The sequence below is a fragment of the Chanos chanos genome, chromosome 12, assembly GCF_902362185.1.
Source record: "Chanos chanos chromosome 12, fChaCha1.1, whole genome shotgun sequence".
Classification (NCBI taxonomy): Eukaryota; Metazoa; Chordata; class Actinopteri; order Gonorynchiformes; family Chanidae; genus Chanos; species Chanos chanos.
In genome coordinates, this window is record NC_044506.1 from 3,357,884 (window position 1) to 3,384,325 (window position 26,442).

Consider the following 26,442-nt stretch of genomic DNA (forward strand, 5'->3'; position numbering starts at 1 on the left):
ATTCTCCGTGTCGTATGATAGCATAGTCTCAAACTAATCTTCCGGTATAGCTCAGTCTCTGCTGTAGTCTCTCCTGGCATAGTTTAGCTTAGTAGCTGCCGGCTTAGATACCTCTCATCTTCTCTCTCTCCTCCCTCTCCTCTCCTCTGCTCTTATCTTAACCTGATCAGTTGCTGTCATTAACCTGCTCTCTTCTCTTTGTGTGAGTGGTCGATGTCTGCGCCTGCTTCCTGGATGTGGCACCTTCCCCTGACCGGCTGAATGACTTTGTGCCCTGCTGTCCCTGGCCCTGCTCCCCCACGTGGCCCTGCTCCTCCTGCGCCCTCCTCAGCTACTACTCTTGCAACTTTCAATACAAAATTATCTATAAAATTACTTTTCTTATTTCATCTGTTAAGTGCCGCTACTCCAATTGCTCTCCTTCCCTCCCTCATCTCCTGCATGGCTGTGGCTCATCTGTTTTGAGCATGAGTGTCTGGTGTGAATGTGGCTACTTTCTCTTAGGTGTCCCCCCCCCCCCCCCCCCCCCCCCCCCGCCCCCCCACCCTCCATGCCATCCCTCTTCACCGTCATCCCGATGGCTGCTGCAGCTTCATGTCCTCCTGCGCTGCTACAGCTGTGCCGTCCACCCCAACTGAGCCCCATGCTGTTGTGTCATTCCTCATACTACCTACCAGTTGTGTTCTCATTTATTATCACTCTGTTGTTTTGTAAATTGCCCTCTGGGCTGGCACCTACTGCACGCCTGGCTGGCCTAGAAGGGGTCTCCTCTCTTTGTGGTCCTTCTCAAGATTTCTCCTATTTTTCCCTAACGTCTGGGTTTTTTGAGGAGTTTTTTCTTGCCCGCTATGAGGATCAAGTCAGGGGGTGCCACCCTGCTCTGTTTTGTTGTAATCCTGTGGGCATGTAAAGCCCTTTGAGACTGTAAACAGTGATATTGGGCTCTAAATAAACTTAAACTTGAAACTTGAAACTTGCTGCAGCTGGGACCTGCTGCAGGTGCTGAGGGGGAGGATGTGATACAGCTCAATGGCACACAATTACACTACAGTAACCATATAGAAACAGATAAAAAGAGAAATAATTTAATGTCAATTTTGTAGTATGGAAGCAGTCAAGTGTGCAATCACAGAAACTTACTTGCTAAACAAGAGTCATTTTACCTCACCCCACTGCAGTTAGAAATTCTGATATGAGCCTATGGTTAGTATGAGCACATTTTCGAAAAGAGAAAAAAACAAAAAAAGGGGAAGCGGGTGGGGGAGGGGGTGGCAATACAACTGCGTTAGCAAAGGCGAGATAATCGGCGTGGGAGAGAATTGCTGCCCGAGTCAATGCGTAAGTTTGAACGCTGAAGTCTATTCATTTAACATATAAACACACTTTCTTTTAATATTACAGGTGGAAGTGGTGGAATGTAATTGAATAAAATTTTTTTTTTTTTTAGGTGCAATCCCATGGGCGCAAAGCGCACTTGGCAGCTGCTGAAAATAAAATATAAACATAGTTCAAACAGGTAAGACACATTTTGCTTAGGCCTATAGGCTCATGATTGTACCTCATTTTGGTTTTAGTCATGTTTGACATATTAAACAAAGTAAATATCATTCAGTGGCTATTTCAACTTGGAGTAGCTTTAACCCCCAACAGAATGCTGTTTTAAGACACAGAGGCAGAGGAGCAGGCCTTGAAGCATAACACTGGGCAACCAGTGGCTGAAGGCATCCCTGGAGGGAGCTCATCCATATATATATATATATATATATATATATATATATATATATATATATATATATATATATATATATATATATATATTTAATGTCTTCCAACAGTCACTGATGGTCTCTTCAGCCTTGTTGAACCTCCTGCCACAACAGGACTCCCTGCAGTTGTAAGTTCTTAACACTCCAGAGATTTTGCCAAATATAGTGATTTAAAATATACTGAAACAGAATGCTCTTCTTCATCACGGGATGATGAGGACACATTGTCTGCTGCCACAGAGAGAGATTCAGAAAGGCCTACAGAGGTTTACATCTTAATTTTATGTGTAGCAGCTACTGATATTTCTCTCCCCATTTAAATGTTTTTACATCTTTGTGTCGAATTTTGAGGTTAAAAGGGATGACACGTTCTTATCCTTTTTAACCGAGCATGACTGGGCATTACCAGGAGGAGAGTCCATCAACCTCCACAGCACAGATTAACACAGTGAGATGTTCAGTAAATGCTGGGTTAATTCTGCAGGGTGGGTGGGACTGTCTTCCTCAGGGTCGTTCATTTGTGATACATACTAATGATACATTTGTGAATCATGCACAGAGCCGGGCTACTTCAACATTTGTGTGCTGCATCACATATGATCTTGACAGTGCAGAGAATGAGAAATATTAGTTGCAGTATATGGTGATGTACAGGCTTTGTTTTTGTAAGACGATAGTCAGTGTACCTGCACATTAATGCTGTAGAAAGACTTCCTATTCACATGGTCAACTTCATTAACTGAAGGAGCAGTGATAGGGATCTGTGTGCCATCGATGAAGCCCATGACACTGGGAAACCCTGCAACATAAAAACTAACGACTGATCCCAGTCTGAGGCTGCGGCAGAATGTGAACACAATATAATTTAAAATATCATCATTAAATTCAGCTGAATGATTCTACATCAGTCACCTGCAATCCTGTGAAATTCCTCTTTGATGGTCCTCAGAGGTTTGTGCCTAGGAGACACTATGAAAATGTACAGTAGCTATTTAAGTGCAAGGGACACTTTTTTACGGCTCTACAAACAGTTGCTTTCCCGATGTACTCGGCGTCGCCAGTGTTATAAAGGAAACTCCTGTCGGCAAAAAAATGAAAAGCAACTCAAAGAATTTGCTCTGATCTGAGAGCAAGAAGTCCACGGTGTCTAATATTAGAGATGTAGGCCGGAGTTGTTCGGATAAATGATAGATTGTGATGAAAAACGGTAACACTTGATTAGGTAGTCATCAGGGAATGATAATACATCTAATCGGGGTCTCTAAATCCTCTACCGACATAAGGCTATGCGAATTAATTTGGCTTCAACGCCGATCGGGTTGTTGTCGAGAGGACACATCATGTTTGAAAGCTGCTTCAGGTTCAGCCGGAGGGAGGAGTCAGGGAGAAACTCAGGGTTTGTTGAAGAAAACCTGCCAGCGAGCTGGTTAGGTTCACAGAGTCAGTTACCACGGTAACTGAGCCAGAGTTTGAGTTACCTCACTTTCTGGAACGGAAAACCCACAGCTCCCTACATCTCAGGGTTAACAAACTCAGAGTTTTCACTGAACCTGCTTTCTGGAATACCCCTCAGTTCTCTAAGCTCAGTTTTCTAAACAATTTATTATTGGCCAAGAATCAGAAAAAATGCATCCCCATCTTTTCATAAATTTGATTAAACAGTTAGTAATGTAAAGAGAAGTAACAAAAAAAAAAAAAAAAGTAATACAGAATGATCTATTCTTTTGATAACACACTTGCTTGCACCAAGTGTCACACTACAAGATAGAGAGAAATCTGAATGAGAAACAGTTATTTTGGCACCAGCACAGTCACAGATGAGGATGAGAAAATCTTCAACAGGCCATAATGATATAATGTTCAACACTTAGTCCACAACCAAAGAAAATAAAGCAAACACACAAAATCATTGACCAAGAAAATTATTATAGAAAGAAATTTTGTTTACTGGACACTAACACAGCAGCTTGTGACAGCAAGACAGACAGTTATTTCTGTTCTTGCAGTGTTTACTGTACAAACAGAACAAACAAACTTAAAATGAAAGTAAAACTTGATTTTTCTCCCAAAAGGAGACTCTTCCTATTTTACGTCTAATATTAAACTTATAAAAAACTATACCACATTTTATATATTATTATACCTGACTTATTTTCACCTCTGAGAAAACTTTATTATTATTATTATTATTATTATTATTATTATTATTGTTATTTGCTATGAGCCCTGTAGGTGGTGATATAGAGCCGTACTAAAACCTCCCTCAGTCAGACTGCACAGAGACAGCACTGCTGCAGCTGGGACCTACTGCAGGTGCTGAGGGGGAGGATGTGATACAGCAAAATGACACACGCTGTGGAGGAGAGAATCACACACTACACTAACTCTACACTCACTACGATCAGTACATGATAATTAATGCACATGATGGAATATTGATTCAGTAATGAATATTGATTAGATTATTGTCCTGAGGGGAGGGGACAGTGACAAGGATCAATGAGGAGACCAAACACAGACACACACACACACACACACACACACACACACACACACACACAGAAGCGTGAATATTCCATATTACTACAATCATTTTCACATTTGATGAGTATGTTTATTGCAAGTATCCAATCAGAATTTTTTGCCAAATATTTTGATTCACATGACATAACCCAGTCATGCACACACACACACACACATGCACACACACACACACACACACACACACACACACACACACACACACACACTAAAGATCCAGTTTGCCAGGATGGGTCCCTCCGACAATTCACTCTGATTTTCAACGCTGAGAACAATAGACTTAGGATGAAGGTGAAAATAATGGTTCAGGTTTGGGGTTGTCATAAAGGTTAGTCAATGTAGTCTGGGTTGGATTTATCATTCAGAGTAAGATTTGGGGCAGATTCTGCTCGTGGCTAGGAAATAGTTAATCATGAATTTTATTTATGATGAAGCCTCTGAATTCATCCATAACTGAGTCTTTCATCTTTTTACAATAACTTACACAGTGATATATATTCCATATGTATGCATTAGAAATAATTAGGACAAAATAAAAGACGTCTGGACACTTACAGGTTTAAGGATTCAAACTTCTGGTTAACACGACACATTGACAACACACCTCCGCTCAACCAAAGAAGGGAAAACTAAAAGTATTTATACTGGACAGAAAAAGACAATATTAATCAAACACATGTGGAACTACTGATATAGGAGACATAGAGAGCACAGAGCACAGTTACAGTGATACAGACTGGTTCAATATGGGTCATCATATAAAATATAGAGAACAAAACAGAAAGAACTTAAATAAGTTTTAAAAAGTGGTAAAAACATGTGTAACTTCGGTCAGAAATTTGTGGAGGAAATAACGTGAAAATGTTTTGATTGTGCTTCATAGGGGAATATTTCCATTCATCAACAGTTCTGTGTTCCCCACTCTCCTTAATTACAAGTGCCCTGTGACAGTGATATAGACTGGTCTGAATATTATATACAATATAGAGTTCAAAACAGATAAAGGAGTTAAAGCAGTTTTAAAAAGTCATTAAAATATGTATAATTCAGGTAAGGCATTTGTGAGGGACATGCTATGATTATAATTTAATTGTATCGTAATGGAGAGCATTTCCATTCAGAGCCAAGTCTGTGTTCACAGGACTCTTTAATTACACATTCTGTTTACCCAGGAAGATCATTTCCATAGAGAGAGGAGACTTTGCATTGGCAGCACATGCTTCAGTGCTCTGGGAGTGTTTATAGCCCTGTGAGTTTAACACTTGATGACTGAGAGCTGTCTTCCCCACTAACTTAACCCACAGACACCATGACTTTCATCACCATCTTCATCTGGACACTGACTCTCTGCTTTCATGGTGAGATGTTACATTAACTCTTTATAACACAAAACTTTCAGCAGACCTGTGAATTTTAATTTAAAAGAAAAAAGACAGAAAAGGGGAAAAAAAGGAAAAGGTCTTACATGGACCTGAGATGCAAATAGTTAATTATCATGTTTGATTTTGTGGAAGACTTAATGTACTTTAAAGAGCAAAATAAAATAATCTTATTTCGTTTCAGAGTCCAGAGGACAGGTGACTGTGACTCAGACTCCTGAAGTGAAATCTGCTTTTCCAGGAGACACAGTCACTATTAACTGTAAAACCAGTCCTGCAGTGTATTACCACAGTTACGCTGGTCACTACATGTTCTGGTATCAACACAAACCTGGACAGGCTCCTAAACTCCTCATTTACAGGGCTAATAACTTACAGTCAGGAATTCCAAATCGTTTCAGTGGCAGTGGATCTGGGACTGACTTCACTCTGACCATCAGAGGAGTCCATACTGAAGATGCAGGAGATTATTACTGTCAGAGTTACCATAGCATCAGTGGTAAAGATGTGTTCACACAGTGATATAGAGCCGTACAAAAACCTCCCTCAGTCAGACTGCACAGAGACTGCACTGCTGCAGCTGGGACCTACTGCAGGTGCTGAGGGGGAGGATGTGATACAGCACAATGACACACTCTGTGGAAGAGAGGAATCACACACTACACAAACTTTACACTCACAATAATCATTCAATAATTATTAAAGTATATGATGGAATATTGATTCAGAAATGAATATTGATTAGATCAGTGTCCTGAGGATGGCATAGATCAATCAGGAGACCACGCGCACACACACGCACACACACACACACACACACACACACACACACACACACACACACACACACACACAAACACACACACACACAGAAGTTCACTAAAATGAAGTTAAGGATTGTCTGCTGGGCATTGTTGCGTCAAAGGACTCATAACAGTCTGTCAGATAAATCTTTAGAATATCATAGATTTGCATTTTCATTTTTAGCAGAAATCAGTTTGTGTCATGTTAGTTTTAGTTTGGATAAGCACCTTTTCTTCAGTTGTCCATATGAGATACAGTCTCTGGATGCTAGTATTATACATGGTGAGTATGTTCAAACTGTTGACACACAAGTATCTAGGAACAGTGTTCAACTCTCAACTCAAGTTCAGTGTAAACACAGAGTCAGTTGTCAAGAGGGGACAACGAATTCACTTCACTTAATGTGGAATCTTAAGTCTTTCCATGTTTGTGACACTATTTTATGTAATTTTTTATCAGTCGTTCATTGAAAAGCTTCTAACCTTCTTATTTATTTGCTGTTTTAATGGGTTGTCCATGAAGAACAAGAATAGCTTAAATGATATTGTGAAAGTCTGACCCTGATAATAGGAGTCCAGCAAAGAGACTTGTGCTCCCTTTGGGAGAAACACGTGACCCAGAGAGCAAAAAGAATTATCAGCCAATCAGACCATGATCTGTCCGGTGAATTCACGGTAATGTCCTCAGGCCTGTGTTATAATGTGGCCCTTTAGAGGAACAAACAGCTACTCCATTATAAATGCTACATTCTTTTTAAACTTGGTTATTTATTTATTTGTATTATTTATATGACAAATTTATATTTATTTAACAAAATGTTTTATTTTATTTTATTTTATTCACTATTGCTCGTTGCTCCCTAGTACAGACCCATGTATGTTGATCTGTTGCCTCGGACATATAAGTTCCTTGCCTGTGAGTGTTGAAGTTTTGTGTATGGTATGGTATGGTGTGGTATGGTATGGTATGGTATGGTATGGTATGGTATGGCATGGTATGGTATGGTATGGTATTGTATGGTATGGTGTGGTGTGGTGTGGTGTGGTATGGTATGGTATGGTATGGTATGGTATGGTATGGTATGGTATGATATGGTATGGTGTGGTATGGTGTGATATGGTAAGGTATGGTATGGTGTGATATGGTAAGGTATGGTATGGTATGGTATGGTATGGTATGGTATGGTGTGATATGGTAAGGTGTGGTATGGTATGGTATGGTATGGTGTGGTATGGTATGGTATGGTATGGTATGGTATCGTATGGTATGGTATGGTATGGTATGGTATGGTATGATATGGTATGGTGTGGTATGGTGTGATATGGTAAGGTATGGTATGGTATGGTGTGATATGGTAAGGTGTGGTATGGTATGGTGTGGTATGGTATGGTATGGTATGGTATGGTATGGTATGGTATGGTATGGTATAGTATGGTATGGTATGGTATGGTAAGGTATGGTGTGGTATAGTGTGGTATGGTATGGTATGGTATGGTATTGTGTGGTATGGTGTGGTATGGCATGGTATGGTAAGGTATGGTATGGTATGGTAAGGTATGGTGTGGTATGGTGTGGTATGGTATGGTATGGTATGGTATGGTATGGTATGGTATGGTATGGTTTGGTATGGTATGGTATGGTATGGTAAGGTATGGTGTGGTATGGTGTGGTATGGTATGATATGGTATGGTATGGTGTGGTATGATATGGTATGGTGTGGTATGGTGTGATATGGTATGGTATGGTATGGTATGGTATGGTATGGTGTGATATGGTATGGTGTGGTATGGTATGGTTGATATGATATAGTGTGGTATGGTATGGTGTGGTATGTTATAGTATGGTGTGGTATGGTATGGTATGGTATGGTATGATAAGGTATGGTGTGGTATGGTATGTATGGTTTGGTATGGTATGGTATGGTATGGTATGGTGTGGTATGGTATTGTATGGCGTGGTATGTATGGTATCGTGTGGTATGGTATGGTATGGTATGGTATGGTATGGTGTGGTATGGTATGGTGTGATATGGTATGGTGTGGTATGGTATGGTTGATATGATATAGTGTGGTATGGTATGGTGTGGTATGTTATAGTATGGTATGGTAAGGTATGGTGTGGTATGGTATGTATGGTTTGGTATGGTATGGTATGGTATGGTATGGTATGGTATGGTATGGTATGGACTGGGCAAGCTGCAAATAAATTGCACCTCTTGGGATCAATAAAGTTGTCTGAATCTGAATCTGAATCACATTAATAATTGTCCCTACAGAGATTTATCTACCTAGGTCATACGATATTTGAGAAGTTAAAAGATAAGAAGAACATGTGAAATGGTTTTATCAGGCCATAAATATTGGCTTTAAATGAATAAACCTTTGTAAACATCACTCCTCTCATGGTTGTATTACAGTAACACTGTATTACAGAGTGTTTAAATCACCTCTTTGTCCAGTACACTAACACTATACTTACATTTCCTATTCAACCTCAACATAGGACTATAAACTCAGTCAGTCTTGCAGGAAGACCCATGAAAAAGAAATTGGAATTCAGTTTTGGTTCTGCACAAGCCCATGTGAAATACAAGTCCTATTGGATGTCCATTCATTAACACACAGCACATAACTCTTCACTTTCATTTCCATACTAATAGAGTCATATAGAGGACTTAAGTCATGTGAACATTCTGTGAACTGAAGGAATGGCTGACTGCGGCTACTCTAATTGAAACTTATGTGCCGGGTATGAGAGAACTAGGCCAGTACAGGTGATCCATTAGAATCATGAGTCCAAGGGTCAGGTTGATTCCTTTATTGAGGGATTGCCACTACCACACAATTCTCAAACTGTGGAGAACTGTACTCCAATGAACAAATGTAACTATCAGGGTGTGGTTTCCTATAAAATAATACACACAGACAACAGTAAACTTGGTGAACTGGTGTGGGTTAACCATCTATACAAAAAGGCTGTACAACTGTGAAGAAGTGTTAGTACTCAATTTGGCCACAAGGTAGCTCTCTAAAATCATGTAGCATGATGATACAAGTAGCAAGAACAGATAATTATCATAATATAAGAACAAGAAGCTTTTCATTACACACAAGAACAAACTAACAGCAATGTAGGTCAATGCTCTGAAATGTGGACTTAGATTATATTATTTACAGGATTCAACACTCTGCAAATCACATAAACATGAGAAAGCATTATCGGGTGCATAGATGTATAGACAAGTATTTGTCTATACATCAAGTGGCTCACTACCCAATGCTTGTTATCATCGTTCTCACTATTAGCTGTGTTACGTCCTTGGACGTATTTTTGTTACTGCTCAGGTGTTCCCTCTGTCGCTATCTCTCCCTCTTGCTCCCCGCCCCATTTTTCTTTTCAGGTTTGCTGGCAGGTCACGATTGGCTGGGGAACATCTGAGGGAAGTTTAAAAGACGACGGCTGTGCAGGACACATCTGGCGTGGAACCTCCTGCTAAACTCCTGCTGCCGCGTCTCTAAGTTTTGAAACTCTTGTGACAATGATGTGGACTCGTGAGTCCACATTCAATGAAACTTGTAAATAGGTGTTAATAGTGTATTTTTGTGTTGGTTCCTTTTGTGTTTCCTTTTTGTAGTCAGCACAGGTAGGGGGTGGGTGCCATTTCCGTTTAAATGTATTTTTTCCTGTTTATGTTAGTTAGGGAGGAAAGTTGAGTTGTCTTTATTTTGGTATTCTTTTGGAGGTAATTCCCTTTTCCTGTTAGTTAGATGTGTTCTGTTTATTGTTTTGGCCTGGCTCACCCCCGAAGTCTTTTGCGTTTTTGTAAATAGTTATATATATAGTAATAAAAAGCTGACTACTTTATATCGGTGTGAGTGTTGGTGTTTCGGGTTCACTCGGGTGGCAGGAGAAGGAGGTTTCTCCCACTCATTTATGTTCACCCCACCCTAGACGGGGTCGTAACATAAATTTTGTTCATCCTTAATGTGTGTCACTGACAAAGAAATAAATGTCATTTTAACAGCCCACACTGTCATTAGATGGTTGTGTTTTTGTAAATAATTGTATTTATAGGAATAAAAGGCTGGCTCGTATTATATCGGTGTGAGTGTTGGTGTTTCGGGTTCACTCGGGTGGCAGGAGAAGGAGGTTTCTCCCACGCATTTATGTTCACCCCAACCTAGACGGGGTCGTAACAGCTGACACGGCTTGGTCCTGGGGGAATTAGCAAGAACAACTACGAGAGAATGCGAGAACCAGGCTTAACTTAAAACAACGTTAGCGAGGCAAACAAACTACACAGAAAATACTGTGGGACCACTATGCATATTATTTTACTGTGTAGATTATGGAGTCACTTACTTTTAACATGTACACACACGAAGGGGGAATACAAGAATTAGTGATGGGACGTTCGATACCGAAGCTCTAAAGCCTCGTGAAGCGTACTGGTTCGAAACACTGTGTCGAAGCTTGTATCAAATTGCCATTACCACGTGTCTGATGACATCCGACATTACGGACATCACTGAAACACCAGGAAGGGTTTGATCAGTTCAAAGGTTTGGCGCTATCCCGTGTGTAAGTCTGTACCCGGAAGCACGATCCATTCGGCACATGCACCAAAGTCAGTGCATGCTCAGAATTTAATCTCTTTTAGGACACTACTCGATCTGTCCTACACATGTGTGATTTTTTTATGACATTGTTTTAACTGTGCACACAACTATAAACACTTTACCTTTTTCTTCTTCTTCATCTTTTTTTTCTTTTTTTTTTTTTTTTTTTGACACCGACTCTACTTCATACTCCCTTTTGGTTGGATGCTGATTGAGTGAAAAAAATCCCATTTAACAAGAGGAGAACAAAATTGAAATAAAACAACAATAACAACAAAAAAATCAATGAGTTTGGAATGTTCCAGTAAAGATAAGTATGTTCTTGCCTCTTTTGATACAGAGGTCTAAAAACTGAACACAGACAATTTTACTCTCTTCACAAATTAAATGAACCCAAAGCAACCCCTGTGCTGGCAAGAATGGCAGTGTGAGAGGCCAAGAAGAATCCAAGGATCACCACCAAGACCATCCTGATGAATCTGAGCAATTCTGGTACCAACATCTCAAGGCAGACATTCCAGCAGACACTGCACAATGCTGGTCTCCATGGCTGCCAACCAAGGAGGGCTCCAGCTCTCAATCAAAGAAAAGAAGAAATCTTTTGGTCATCATTTTTGTGGTTGGATGACCAAAAGCTTTCTTCTTTGTCCAGGTGAGCTTTTGCAAAGGTTAGGTGAGCCTTTGCATGCCTGTCTTGGGGAAATGGAGTCTCCTTGGTTGGTGTTCATGGAGACCAACCTTGTGCAACATTTACAATAACACATGCCTGCTTCTCTTGGCTGTGGATAACTCTGCACAGTAATGAATAATTTATTACATTTTATAATCGGTTTACTCTACACTCCCATCTCTTATTATAAATACTGGAGTCTTTGATCCACCTCCAGCTGCTACTCTACAAATCAGATCAGTGAGGCATCCAAACATCAGTCAAGACACATCACTGTTCTTCAACAAGGCAAAATGGAAAGACACGTCACTGTTCTTCAAACAGCCCAGATGGAAATTCAGGTTCACTGAGTGAGGAATCACCATTGTCTCTCAGATTCTTTCTGTCGTTTTCACAGGTAATGAAACAGAAACTTAGACAACAGGGTCTAATCTCTCTGTGCTTTTCAGCTGAATTTTGCAGCATTTTCTGTTTAACATATTACGTGTTATGTTTGTCTCTTGTTAACAGTAGAAGCGCCGCGCCGGTTTGACCTACTTATACCTAGAAGTGCAGAGTGCTGGTCATTTGACCGCTGTGACTACCTACTAGGAGCGCCGTGCTAGTTTTACCTACTTAAAGCGCGGCTAGGCGGACCGCCGAGTCATTAGACAAGGACACTGTTAATGACACATAATGATCGCTAGATGGTGCTTCTTGCACGAAGCAAATAGTTTGCTTACAAGATCTACTTGCGTTCGGCCAATGTATCATTCATTTCAGTGTTAGCAGTCGATTATTATTTCATTAGAACGTTTGTTGTCCAGCCCTTCCATCATTCAACATAATGTTTTGATTATTTATTTCTGGCAACCGTGTTTTCAAAGGCATAAATTCCGGAGGAAGTCTTGATCAAATTTGACTGAGAAAACCATCTGCACAAGACTAGTTCAGGCAACTTTTTCATAGTATTTGTTTTTTAACATTTAATCTTCTACCTTGGAGAATTAGTTTATTATACAGGATGTCACACATGTTGCGAGTTAGACTGCGGTTGGTCTGTAAATGCGTAGCCCGACTGTATCAACATTCAGTTGTCGACTGACCATGATCACGTCGTTGTCCCTAGTGATTAATTTATTGTAAGGGCACGGTCCAGGTAGTGCAAAACTCAGAGACAATTGTGATTGTAAATTAACTGTTGTAGGGAGCGATTACAGATTTGAACATTCTAATTGTTGGGCGACATGTCGGGTGACGAAGTAAGCTATAAACTGGACTCTATACCTACTCAATAGAACAACCTATCGGAATGACAAGACAGGCAGTAATTGGTTGAGAATTACAATGCGTGTAAATCAAAATTTGTGAAAGTTTAGAGTGTGAGACTGCTTTGGGTGGCGCTGGAGGAGTAGACTAAAGCGTTTCAGTTCCGAACTCGTCTGTCTCCGTGAAATTATCGCTTATACCACATAATAAGCCTAGCCGAGCATATCAAGCTTTACACTTGCATTTTAATAAATTAATTATCTACCACAACTAACAGATCATTCTATGCCATGATAGAAGCAAACACTACGACTTTTCAAGGCATTCAGTGGGCTATGAGAAGCCTAACACCTAGCCTGCCAAGTAGCCTACGAGTAACACCTCTCAACCCCCTCCCAATAAAGTGCCATAGTCTATTGTTAGTTTCCCGCACTAGAATGATTTGGCCAAACTAGTTCATACCATGAGTATCCTACCACCGTCTATCATGAATCTCAGCTAAATCTAATTCCACACATGTAATAGAAAATGTAGGCACAGCTTGGAAATGAATACATATGCATGGATGTTGTTTTTACAAAATATGGATGTCGCAATGGATTTCGTAAACAAAGATGTGTCAGGTGTGTAGGCTTTTAGAGTAAATAACGTAGCATAAGATGGCCAAATTATTACCATTTATTGAAACTAAATTACAGCACGAAAAAAGCCCTTCTTTTTGGTAAATCGACAGCTGTGTAGTTCATTTACAGTAAATACTTAAGAAAGAATGAAATATACATTACACGCGATAGATACACGAGATAGTGTATACAGTGAAATGCACTAAGTAAATAAACAGATAAAGTACTTTTCGAGCTATTTAGTATCCTGTGTGTCGGGATGCTGTAACCACTATTACACAGCCTGTCCAAGTAGGGAATGTTGTGCCGCGATGTTTTGTGTTCCCAATTCAAGTGGAGAGATATTCGACCGACAGCCTAGAACAATAGCCTAGGTGTGATCCCAACCCCCTCCCAACGACCGCGTCATGAATCACTTGGTCAACCAACTCAGAAGTTCCCTTCAACTTAGACCAAAAGATTGTTTGCCAGTGCCAACGAGGTGAAGAAATTTTCGGCCTACTGCCGGCGTAATGTCATCTTTCCCTAGATAGAGAATTGCGCTCAACATGTATTTTGTTTCAACGTCAGCGGCAACCCAGAATTTAATAGCAGATTAGTTTAATGGCCATGTTCTGTGTGAAACGACACATTAACAGCTTGATAGAGAACAGTTGTTCATCTACAGTTATGTTCTCACTAGGTGTGTAAGAGGCAATACTTTATCGAAAATCTAATTTATCTGTCACAAGCTGGGCAGCCCTTGCACTCTTGTCATCAAAGCGCAGATAGCGCATGATATCGTGAAATCTCTGTCGAGACATCCGTCTCTGAAAATGGGATTTCCCACGTTAGCAGACCAGTAGTCGTCCGGGTTTATGATTTTACCGCCCGTAATACCTCCCAAATAAAGGAGACCTGCAGTTTGAACTTATTTTCGATCATCATTTCGATCAGTTTCTGCTTCAGAGTATTTCTGAATCTTTCACCACATTTCTGTGTCAGTCAAACACACTAAACTGCCCAATGGACTTGTAATATTGTCCTTGGCATAACATGTGGGCCCTGGGGTTTCTCTCATGATATTGCACTCTCACGCCAGCAGTTTGTTCAACCCATACTGTGCCGTCTCTTGCGTAGGGTGTTATTATATTGAATGAATTAGCATTCGCAAAATTCCTGCTCAGTATCTAAGTCATATAATAATTAGTTACGCCCCTGTACGTGAAACAAAAATGCATTTATTATACGTTTGTCCGCTATACAAAACATTTGCATTTTAATACTGTAAATTATTTTTGCAGCTCTAAAATAATGTAATGTCATGACATGAGAATAAAGCTTACCCTAGTTTACACACGAACTATCAGTCATATAATGACTAATTATGCACGGTACAAGTAGGCTAGTGCAAAAATCAGTGACAATTGATACGCCCATGTAGGCCTACATGAAACAAAAATGCGCTTCATAGTTATTAAATTATTGTCGTCATTTTTGCACTTTATGTAATATTAATGTATGACTCTTATAACTCTCGATATATATATTAATATATATAAAACCCCCATATATATATAAAGACAGAAAACTAGTACGAGCGAACCCTTGCGACATCTGTTGAGAGAAAAGAGAATCGCAGCCTTGAAAGGCAGGAAACAACATGGCCGAGCACGAGGCTGACAGCAGTTTCACAGAATTAGAAGCAAAATAGCTTTAAATTGGCTTGTACTGGGGTGATTTTGAAAATTTAAGGATACTGGGTGATAAAATGCACAAATCTAGGAAAAGTCATGAAAGGACGGTCCTGAAATTTGACGGAGTGCAAAGATTTTTTTTTTTTGGGTCACAGCGGTCAAATGACCGGCGCTCGGCGCTTCTAGGTATAAGTAGGTCAAACCAGCACGGTGCTTCTAGTAAGATGTCACGGCGGTCAAATTACCACTGCTTGGTGCTTCTAGTGTTAAAAGTGATGCTATCAATCCTAAACCGTGACAATAAACTGTCCATAGATTTGAGTGAGTAGTCAAGTGGACTACATTACACAAGATGAAATTAAAAAAAGTTTACGGCCCAACACTGATTATTTCATTCTTTGAAAGATGTGCATACATTTAATGATTGTCACAGACTGAAGGAAGCTCTGGACAAATGTGCAGATTAGATCAGATTGTATTATAAATAACCAGGACAAAGCAAAAGACTTCTGGGGAACTTACAGGTTTCAGGATTCAAAGCTTTTGTTAACACAACACATTGACGACGCATTCAGACGCAACCAGAAAAGGGAACACTAGGAGTACTTATACTGAACAGAACAAGACTCTACTGACCAAACACAGGTGGAACTTCTGATCCACTAACTAAGGGTGTTTTCACACTTGGTCCCTCTCAGCCCTCAAAACACTCAGAGTGATTAGTCAGCATTTTCTGTGCATATGTCAGCACTCCAAACAATCAGACACCCCTGAAATGAGCCAAATGTCTGGTTTGCTTGAAGTCCACGTGGTGGTTCACTTAACCCGTGCATTGTGAACACAAAGTGCTCCAGGTTCGATTTGCCTTTTGCCACTGTATTTTAGTCCTCCAGACTTGCCATAGACAGATCACACGCTATTGTTCTGGGACACTCGGAAAAAAAAGTAGAAGTAACCATGGCCGCTGGTAACTATGGAAGCCCTAAGGAGCCATGAATTTACTTTTAATTTAGATTTAGTTTTCTCCTGATAACGTATTATTTTTCTTTGTTTTCTAGAGATCTCGACTCATTTATGTCATTATCACAAAAAACGAAACTTTGTTTTCTCAAGATAACAACATAATTAATTCGAGATCTTGGAAAAACACATATTTTCCCGTTATAACGACATAAGTAATTTGAGGTCTTGAGAACACAAAGAAAAATAACATGTTATCACAAGAAAACAGAATGAAATTTAAAATGTAAACTAGTGGCATCTTAAGGCCTCATATGCTGGTGACAATAGCTACTATATCTTCAGTGAACAGAAATAGGTTTGAGGCACAATCAGATCTTAAGTGGACCAGAAAGAGAACTGAATCCTCTTTCGAAAGAACTCATGATGTGAACGCGAAAGGAACTGAGTCTCTTTTCTGTTGGTCCACTTTTTGGTCCACTTTAATAAGAATGAGTTTGGTTAGTTGAAAAGGGGCTATACGTGAAAAAACCATAAGAAACCAGGAAGATTGTATAAAAAAACAAAAATAAACAACAACAACAACGAAAAAAAAAACCACTTAAATGTCCAGCAGAGGGAGACAGAGAGAACCAGAGAGTGAAAATGATATAGACCGTTCTGAATATTGGATTTTTTATAAGATATAGAGTACAACTTAGATAGAGGTAAAATCAGTCTGAAAAGTCAAAAGACAATGTAATAAGAGTGCTATAAGAGAAAGCAGTTCCATTCAGCACTAAGTCTACGTTCATAACACTCTTTAATTACAAGAGACCTGTTTACCCAGGAAGATAATTTTCATAGCGAGAACAGACTTTGCATTGGCAGCACATGCTTCAGTGCTCTGGGAGTGTTTATAGCCCTGTGAGTTAAACACTCGATGACTGAGAGCTGCCTGCCCCACTAACTTAATCCACAGACACCATGACTTTCATCACCATCTTCATCTGGACACTGACTCTCTGTTTTCATGGTGAGATTTTACATTAACTCTTTAAAGCACAAATGTGTTGCAGACCAAATCTTTAACCTTTGGGGGAAAAACGGTCTGACAGACATGAGACACGAATGTTAAATTATCTTGCGATTTATTTTATACAACATTCGATGTAATTTAAAAAAGATTGTTTTTTCTTTAAATTGTAGAATCCAGAGGACAAGTGACTGTGACTCAGACTCCTGTGAAATCTGCTCTTCCAGGAGACACTGTCACTATCAACTGTAAAACCAGCCCTGCGGTGCACCGCTATAGTGATGGAGATGAAGGTCTGTTCTGGTACCAACACAAACCTGGACAGGCTCCTAAACTCCTCATTAAATATGCAAACAAGTTACAATCAGGAATTCCAAATCGTTTCAGTGGCAGTGGATCTGGGACTGACTTCACTCTGACCATCAGAGGAGTCCAGACTGAAGATGCAGGAGATTATTACTGTCAGAGTGAACATAAGATCAGTGGTAACTGGGTGTTCACACAGTGATATAGAGCCGTACAAAAACCTCCCTCAGTCAGACTGCACAGAGACTGCACTGCTGCAGCTGGGACCTACTGCAGGTGCTGAGGGGGAGGATGTGATACAGCACAATGACACACTCTGTGGAGGAGAGGAATCACACACGACACTAACTCTACACTCACTATCATCAGTCCATAATTATAAATACAAATCATAAAACACTGATACTCAAAGGCCTGTTTTAGGATCTAACCTTCAGGTGACAACGCTTTTCACTGGATTACACCACAGCCACACAACCATACTCAACATATCAGATATTTATTTAACAGAAACCAATTACATTCATGCTACGATTTCAGTATTAAACTCTAGTGTATCAGACAGTCTGAAGACTTAAAGTGTCATTTGTACATGTCTGTGAGAGTTACTCCAATACCCATGGTTTTCCTTCCAGTATGGCATTTCAGTTGGTCACCACAGTAGTAAGATGATTTGTCAGTGAGATTCCCCCCCCCTTAATCATCTTTCCTATTTACTTGTATGTTGTGAGTGAGTGAGTGTTGATGAGTTTGATGCTGAGTTAGTTCTCTGTGTGGCAGTAGATTCAGTATCTGATGGTCTCTATGGATGATCATCCCAGTGGTAAGAGCTGTCAAAAGGAGCAGGAGAGAGACAGCAGGACTCTGGGCTCAGTCTCTCCTCATGTCCCCCCTACATCCAGTCCAGCCCAAACAAACCCTCAGTCAGAGTACTGGACAACTCAGAGCACAGACAGACTCCCTGTGTTCTCCTTAATAACAATGTTATTACCCTGTTATTAAGACCGTAACAGCATCTTCTCCATCTCAGTGTCTCACAGGAACTAAATGAAATATTATATTATTCTGATTAGTCATTTAAACATGAGTGAGTGAGTTTATATCTGTATGATGAGGTTTAATAAGAGGTTGAGGGAGAGCTGGTCTGGTGAAGAGAAGGGAAGTGGAGATAAATCCTTTGTGTAATCTGACATTATAAAAACCCTCTGCTCATCATACAGCTGTTCTCTGTCTGTTCTAACCCTCCTAGAACTCTCCATGTTAAACTGCTCCTTTCTAAATTTCCCAACACACAGCACCAAGCTTTTGTAAACAGCACAGTTTCAAATCATTGTTATAAAATGATATTTTTTACAGTGCACTTATGCTAAATAACTCACTATTTCTATGGCCAGGAGAAAGTGACATTTACATCCAAATATGGAGATGTACCAAGAGGTCTCTGTTCCATCCTGGACTAACAATGAATGAAGACCTGTCTTTAGTGAGTGTGATGTCTATTTATTACTATATTTGCATCCTGTTTAGGGCGTGCACAGTCTTTTTTAATGTGTGTGCTGTCTTTTAGTCTTTCTAGGGTGTGTGTCATGTTTTTCAAGTGTGTGTAGTTGTTGGAAGTATTCATATGCAAAGGGTCAATCCGTATTTAAATCCAGTCTGAAAGACACATATGAGAAATGAGGAGAGAAAGTGTCATTGTGTGTCTGCAGAACTCTGGATGAAAACCTGAACAGAGTCAGTTGAAGAGGTGGAAACATCAATTCATTTTTCTCCTCACTGATGTGCAACATAAAAATGTGATTAATGAAGATCATTCTTCTTGACAGATGTGTCTTTTATTTGTGTGTATAACCTCATTATCTCCGTAATCCTTTAAGTGCTTATTCGCAATGGTTTTTAGACATGTGACAGACAGTTTATGGGTATCCCCATACTTGAGTCAGAAGCATTGGGCACCACTACAAGAGCCTGTAAAGTATCATACAAAAACAGAGACTGATCCCTTAGTGCTGGGTACATAGTGAAGGATGCTGTCCAGTGTGTTATATCTGGGCATATGTTCATAATGTGATATATGAATCCACTCTTCACTTTCATTTCTATACTAATAGAGTCATATACAGGAATGGAGTCATGTCAACATTTTGGCTTTACCAAAGAAATGATTAAGGCTTACAAGTTTAAGTAACAAAATATCTAAATGTCTTAAACCTTAAACACACTAAACCCTCTTTTGTATTGAATAAAACAAAGTTTTCCTGCTTCGTATTATTGGCATGCTAAACTTTATTTTTTCAACAGTGAACAAACCGTTGGGTAAAAAGAAGTTGAAAGTCCACAGAGGTTCTCAGTTCTTAAATCTTAAACACACACAGGTGTCTCCAGTCTCAGGGGGTTTGGGGTTGCGTGAGTGGGTGCTGTGAGGCTGAAAGTCAGATTTGCATGTCCCAGGAGACATAAGCAAGTTTCATCCCTCATAATTTAAAGAGAAACTTCAAAACAACATGAGGATATTAATGATAATAATAAACATAAGATAAAAATAAAGAAATCATGATTTATGGTTTTATTCATTTATTAGTTTTTCAATTAAGTATTTGACCTTATAGTGCATCTGTCACACTGGTTCTTTTGGTTTGTTTCACTCAGTGACAAGTGAAAACTGCTCTTTTGGAATAGCTATTGGTTTTTATTACTTTACTTACTTTTGACATTACTTTGAAATATGTCCTGAAGAAATATGTACTTTAAGAAGAATAAAGTTTAGTGTTTGGACTTACGAGGTCCTGTACTTTTATGGATGTTGGGAATGATTTAGTGTGTGACTTTGATGAATGATTTTATTCATAATGAACAGAGGAACAAAATGGTCATTCATTAAAAAGCTTTTTATTTTAATCATGAAAAAGAAAGAAACAAACACGTTTGTAAATCAGGCTACTCGAAGGACTCACATACAGATTAAGCAGGTTCTATGAAGGACAGCGTGACTCTGTGTGTGTGTGTGTGTGTGTGTGTGTGTGTGTGTGTGTGTGTGTGTGTGTGTATGTGTTCTCACTCCTCAGAACACTGGTCTCTCCTCACTGTCTGGGTCACAGGAGACTGGGAGCCCTGTGTGACCTCACAGGTCACTGACATCTTTGTCCACTGCTCCTCCTGGAGGGTGAGGGTGCTGCTCCAGCTGTACAGACCGTCCTTCTGTAGGACCTCAGGGCTGGAGCTCACCCCTGAACTCCAGCTCTTACCATCCACCTTCCAGCTCAGCTTCCAGTCTGAGGGGAAGCCCTTGTTGGCCAGACACATGAGTGTGGCCTTCCCCTGCTTCAGCTCCTCACTGGAGGGAGGCAGGACCGTCAGTGTGGGCTGAGTGTTACCTAAGTGACATAACAGCAATGAGAGTGGTGATTAGGTGGAAAGAGAAGTGATATGTGTCAGTCATTCAGCAGAGAGTGTGATTTTTATGCTCTTGAAACAGACAGTTTATGTGTGGTTCAGAAATACACAGACTCTGCCTCTTTCACTTCCCTTATCTCTACATCACAGAACAAAACCAAGTTCAGCAGAGCGTTGAAAGACAGTTAGTAGCAAGCTATAAATAAACCTTTATTCCAAAACACATATTCAGTGCTGTCTGAGTTTCATATTAAAATTTCAGGGTAGTGTGTCCTTAAGATATTTCGCCTTATGTCTCAACTCCTTATAATTTTAATAACACATCTGGAAAATTCTGAGACTGATGAGTTAACAAAAACATTGAAAGTAGTTGAACAATTTAATTTTAATTCTTTTTTTGTCTTTATTACTGTCAAGGTGGTTGTTGTCATCAGTTCTGACGTTACATTTACTGGTAACAACTAAATGTTCCCAGAAGTTTTGTAAGTCATATTCAGTGAATCAGTAATCTACAGCATATATGTTATCATGTTTCTGCATTATTCTTAAACATGTCAAACACCTATTAAATGTCACTCTTTTAAAGTTTAGGTCGAAACACAAGCATGTGCATGAGTTTTTTAAAATGTTTTCAGACATATTAATATTATGCAGGTTTGTGCAGAAAAAACAAACAAACAAACAAACAAACAAACAAACAAACAAAAAACATTGTTTAGCATTACTGTTTATCATTAACAAAGAATTAAACGATTATTTTAACAGAACACACTGTTATTAGATGAGCTCCAAATATATCATTTATTCTTAGTAAAGCATAATAGGATGATGCTATAATGCTTGGAAAACTGTCTTTTATAAAATACGCACCAGTGACAAAATGTTATTTAAACAAAAGGCAGAAACTTGTACTTACGTCCAATATCCAGTTTGGTGCCTCCACCAAAAGTGACCCACAGTGATACAAACTGGTTAAGTGGCCGTACAAAAACCTCCTGCTCTAATGACTCTGATCTCTCTGTGCTTTACAGCACATTGTTTCACACTATTAACTCTACTATTCATCAACTCACTGACAGCCAACAGTCAACTTATTACAAATTACAAGTATTTAACTGTCATTTTGCACTGTTTGAAACATCAGACTGGCTACCAGTTCACTCTTAAACAAGCCCAGGACTAAACAAACATTTTCTCCTCACAGATCATTTAAATGGAAAGTAATTAGAGACTATTTCTTCAGACAGTTGATATATAATATATATTTGATAAAGACGACATATGTGTAGATGCTCACTGTGAAGATCCAATTCGGTCCCCTTACCAAAGGTCCTCTACAGTTACTTAGACAGATTGACTTGCTGTTCAGAAACCCTCTAATACATAACAAGTACAAATAGAGACCTGAGTATTACATGTCGCCCTCTACTGGATAATATGGGAACTTCAAACAATTCTTAATCATGATTTCAAGGGTTGTAGGCTACACGGTAATAACCTTTTTTTTTTTTTTTTAATGTACTGTTTATTGTGCTTGTTGTTGTATGTCTGGGTTTATTTTACAATTATCTTTTTTGTAAGTCTCTGTATGTAATTTGCTATGTTAAGTTGGTCTAGTGATTTGGAAGGCAAGTAAGGACAGTGTTTGTTATTTTTCCTGAACAAACAGTTCATAATTTCCAAGCTTTTTCTATGTGTTATTATAGACAGCAAGAGCACTGCTGATGTCAACTGAGAAAGCAATTTTAATACAATAGAACAGACAGGCAAATCATATGTAGAGTGTATGTCAATCAGTTGTAATTATTATAATCATATAAACATATAAATGATGTCATACTTTATCTAGCATCTGTCTTTCATCTGATAAAGACAGCCATGATGTAACTAAAGTTTGTGTCACGCATTGTAAGTACAATAATAAGGAATAAGGAAGATCATTTCCATAGAGAGAGGAGACTTTGCATTGGCAGCACATGCTTCAGTGCTCTGTGAGTTTTTATAGCTCTGTGAGGTTAACACTTGATGACTGAGAGCTGCCTGCCCCACTAACGTAACCCAAAGACACCATGACTTTCATCACCATCTTCATCTGGACACTTTTGTTTCATACAATCTGTTTTCATGGTAAGATCTTACGTTAACTCTTTAAAACACAAAATATGTTGTACACTAAATCTTTAAACAATGGGGGAAAAAAGTCTTACAGACATGAGACAAAAATATAAATTTATCTTGTGTTTTATTTCATACAACATTTAATGTAATTTAAAATATTTTGTCTCTTTAAATTTCAGAGTCCAGAGGACAGGTGACTGTGACTCAGACTCCTGTGAAATCTGCTCTTCCAGGAGACACAGTCACTATTAACTGTAAAACCAGTCCTGCAGTGTTTCACCACAGTTCCGCCGGTCACTTTCTGAACTGGTACCAACAGAAACCTGGACAGGCTCCTAAACTCCTCATTTACTTTGCCAAGAAGTTAGAGTCAGGAATTCCAAATCGTTTCAGTGGCAGTGGATCTGGGACTGACTTCACTCTGACCATCAGAGGAGTCCAGACTGAAGATGCAGGAGATTATTACTGTCAGAGTTACCATAGCATCAGTGGTAGCCAGGTGTTCACACAGTGATATAGAGCCGTACAAAAACCTCCCTCAGTCAGACTGCACAGAGACTGCACTGCTGCAGCTGGGACCTACTGCAGGTGCTGAGGGGGAGGATGTGATACAGCACAATGACACACTCTGTGGAGGAGAGGAATCACACACTACACTAACTCAACACTCACTATTATCATTCCATAACTCCAAATACATATGATGGAAAATTGATAGAGTAATGAATATTGATTAGATCAGTGCCCTGAGGAGAAAGGACAATGGCATAGATCAATCAGGAGACCAAACACACACACACACACACACACACACACACACATTAGAATCATTAGCTCAGAGTTTTACCCCCTGAATATTTTGACTGATATGACATGACCCAGTCATACACACACCCTCAGGGTCCAGTTTATCAGTACGAGTCGCTCTGCTAATTTACTCTGATAGTAATGAGGGTTTAGGATTAGGTCTATTAGTTAATGATTTCATCTCTTTTCAAGTATTTAACAATAGTACCATCTGCCAACAGATGTTAAAAGGTTAACTCCTCTATTTAAATCAGGAAATCCCTAAACCTTCAACATTCATCATTCAATTTCTATGATGATTTGTTTTTCTAAATTAGCTGGAAACATTGCTGTATCATAGAAAGCTGAATCCTTTACACTCTACCGACATGACTTTTTACCAGAACATTACAACATTCATTCTGCCCTTAACAAACTATCAAGACACATCATGGATTTTATTAAATGATTTCAAACGGTTAGAGATGTAACAGTTTGATATCAATACATTTTCCATTAATTCATTCAGTAAATTTCCTCTGTGACAATAGCACATCAGCATCATCAGCAAAGAGAACAGGGAACATGGTTGGAGATGTATCACCTCCATCATGAATGTAGACAAGATAAACCAGAGACTGGAGAACAGGGCCCTGCACAAGCCCATGTGAAATACTAGTCCTATTGAATGTCCATTCATTAACACACAGCACATAACTCTTAACATGTGAACATTCTGTGAACTGAAGGAATGGCTGACTGCAGCAACTGCAAGTGAAGTTTATGTGCCAGGTCTGAGAGAACTGGCCCACTACAGGTGAACTGGCCCACTACAGGTGAACTGGCCCGCTACAGGTGATCCGTTAGAATCAAAAGTCCAAGGGTCAGGTTGATCCTTTTATTGAGGGATTGCCACTACCACACAACTCTCAAACTGTGAAGAACTGTACTCCAGAGAACAAATGTAACTATCAGGGTGTGGTTTCCTATAAAACAATACACACAGACAACAGTAAACTTGGTGAACTGGTATGGGTTAACCATTTATACAAAAAGACTGTATAACAGAAGTGTTAGTACTGAATTTAGCCACAAGGTAGCTCTCTAACATCATGTAGCATCATTATACAAGTAGCAAGAACAGATAATTATCATAATACAAGAACAATAAGTTTTTCAGTACACACAAGAACAAACTAACAGCAATGTAGGTCAATGCTCTGAAATGTGGACTTAGAATATATTATTTACAGGATTAAACACCCTGCAAATCACATAAACATGTGCACTCATTATCTGGTGTGTAGATGTATAGACAAGTATTTAGTTGCCCGGACCAGCTACCTCACATGACTAAGAACTAATAATTGATTATTTATCATATTAAGTGAGAATGAGGTATGAAGATACCACCGTAATGTCAAAACACCAATAAAAAATTAACTAGTGGCTTACGGCCCAATGATTGTTATCATCATTTTTAGTATTAGCTGACTTAGGCCTGGGATAGTTAACAAGAACAACTACGAGAGAATGTGAGAAACAGGCTTAACTTAAAACAAGGTTCACGAGACAACCAAACTACACAGAAAATACTGTGGGACCACTATGCATATTATTTAACTGCGTAGATTATGGAATCACTTACTTTACATGTACGCACACCAAGGGGAAATACAAGAAATAGTGATGGGACGTTCGATACCTAAGCTCTAAAGCTTCGTGAAGCGTACTGGATCAAAACACTGTGTCGAAGCTTGTATCAAATTAACATAACTACGTGGCTGATGACATCCGAAGCTTCGGACATCACTGAAACACCAGGAAGGGTTTGATCAGTTGGAAGGTTTGGCGCTATCCCATGTGTAAGTCTGTACCCGGAAGCACGATCCGTTCTGCACATGCGCCAAAGTCAGTGCACGCTCAGAATTGAATCTCTTTTAGGACACTGCCCGATCCATTCTATACATGTATGATTTTTTATGTCGTTGTTTTAACTGTGCATGCAACAATAAACACTGAAACTTTTTTACTTAAATGCTTTACCTTTTTGTTGTTGTTCTTCTTCTTCTTTTTTTTTTTTTTTCCTACTTCACACTCCCTTTTGGTTGGATGCTGCTTGAGTGTGAAAAAATCCCATTTAACAAGAGGAAACCAAATTGAAAGAAAACAACAATAACAACAAAAAAACAATGAGTCTGGAATGCTCCAGGAAAGATAAATAAAGGCTCTTGCCTCTTTTGATAGAGGTCTAAAAACTGAGACAATTTTACTCCCTTCATAAGTTAAATGAACCCAAAGTAACCCCTGTGCTGGCAAGAATGGCAGTGTGAGAGGCCAAGAAGAATCCAAGGATCACCACCAAGACCATCCTGATGAATCTGAGCAATTCTGGTACCAACACCTCAAGGCAGACATTCCAGCAGACACTGCACAATGCTGGTCTTCATGGCTGCAAACCAAGGAGGGCTCCAGCCCTCAATCAAAGAAAAGAAGAAACCTTTTGGTCATGATTTCTGTGGATGAATGACCAAAAGC

General features: G+C 39.4%; 3 gene segments (V, D, J or C); 2 read left to right on the forward strand and 1 right to left on the reverse strand.

The window, feature by feature from the left end:
• The first annotated feature begins 5,616 nt into the window (after nucleotides 1-5,616).
• Nucleotides 5,617-6,208, forward strand: LOC115825468 (Ig kappa chain V region 3381-like). The segment is given in 2 exon segments: nucleotides 5,617-5,665; nucleotides 5,871-6,208. Coding segments are annotated over 2 exon segments (387 nt in total).
• Nucleotides 6,209-17,252: 11,044 nt separating this feature from the next.
• On the forward strand, nucleotides 17,253-17,809 carry LOC115825469 (immunoglobulin kappa variable 6D-21-like). The segment is given in 2 exon segments: nucleotides 17,253-17,301; nucleotides 17,475-17,809. Coding segments are annotated over 2 exon segments (384 nt in total).
• A 2,852-nt stretch (nucleotides 17,810-20,661) lies between these two features.
• On the reverse strand, nucleotides 20,662-23,086 carry LOC115825472 (Ig kappa-b4 chain C region-like). The segment is given in 3 exon segments: nucleotides 20,662-20,981; nucleotides 21,917-21,968; nucleotides 23,054-23,086. Coding segments are annotated over 3 exon segments (405 nt in total).
• Between the last annotated feature and the right edge of the window lie 3,356 nt (nucleotides 23,087-26,442).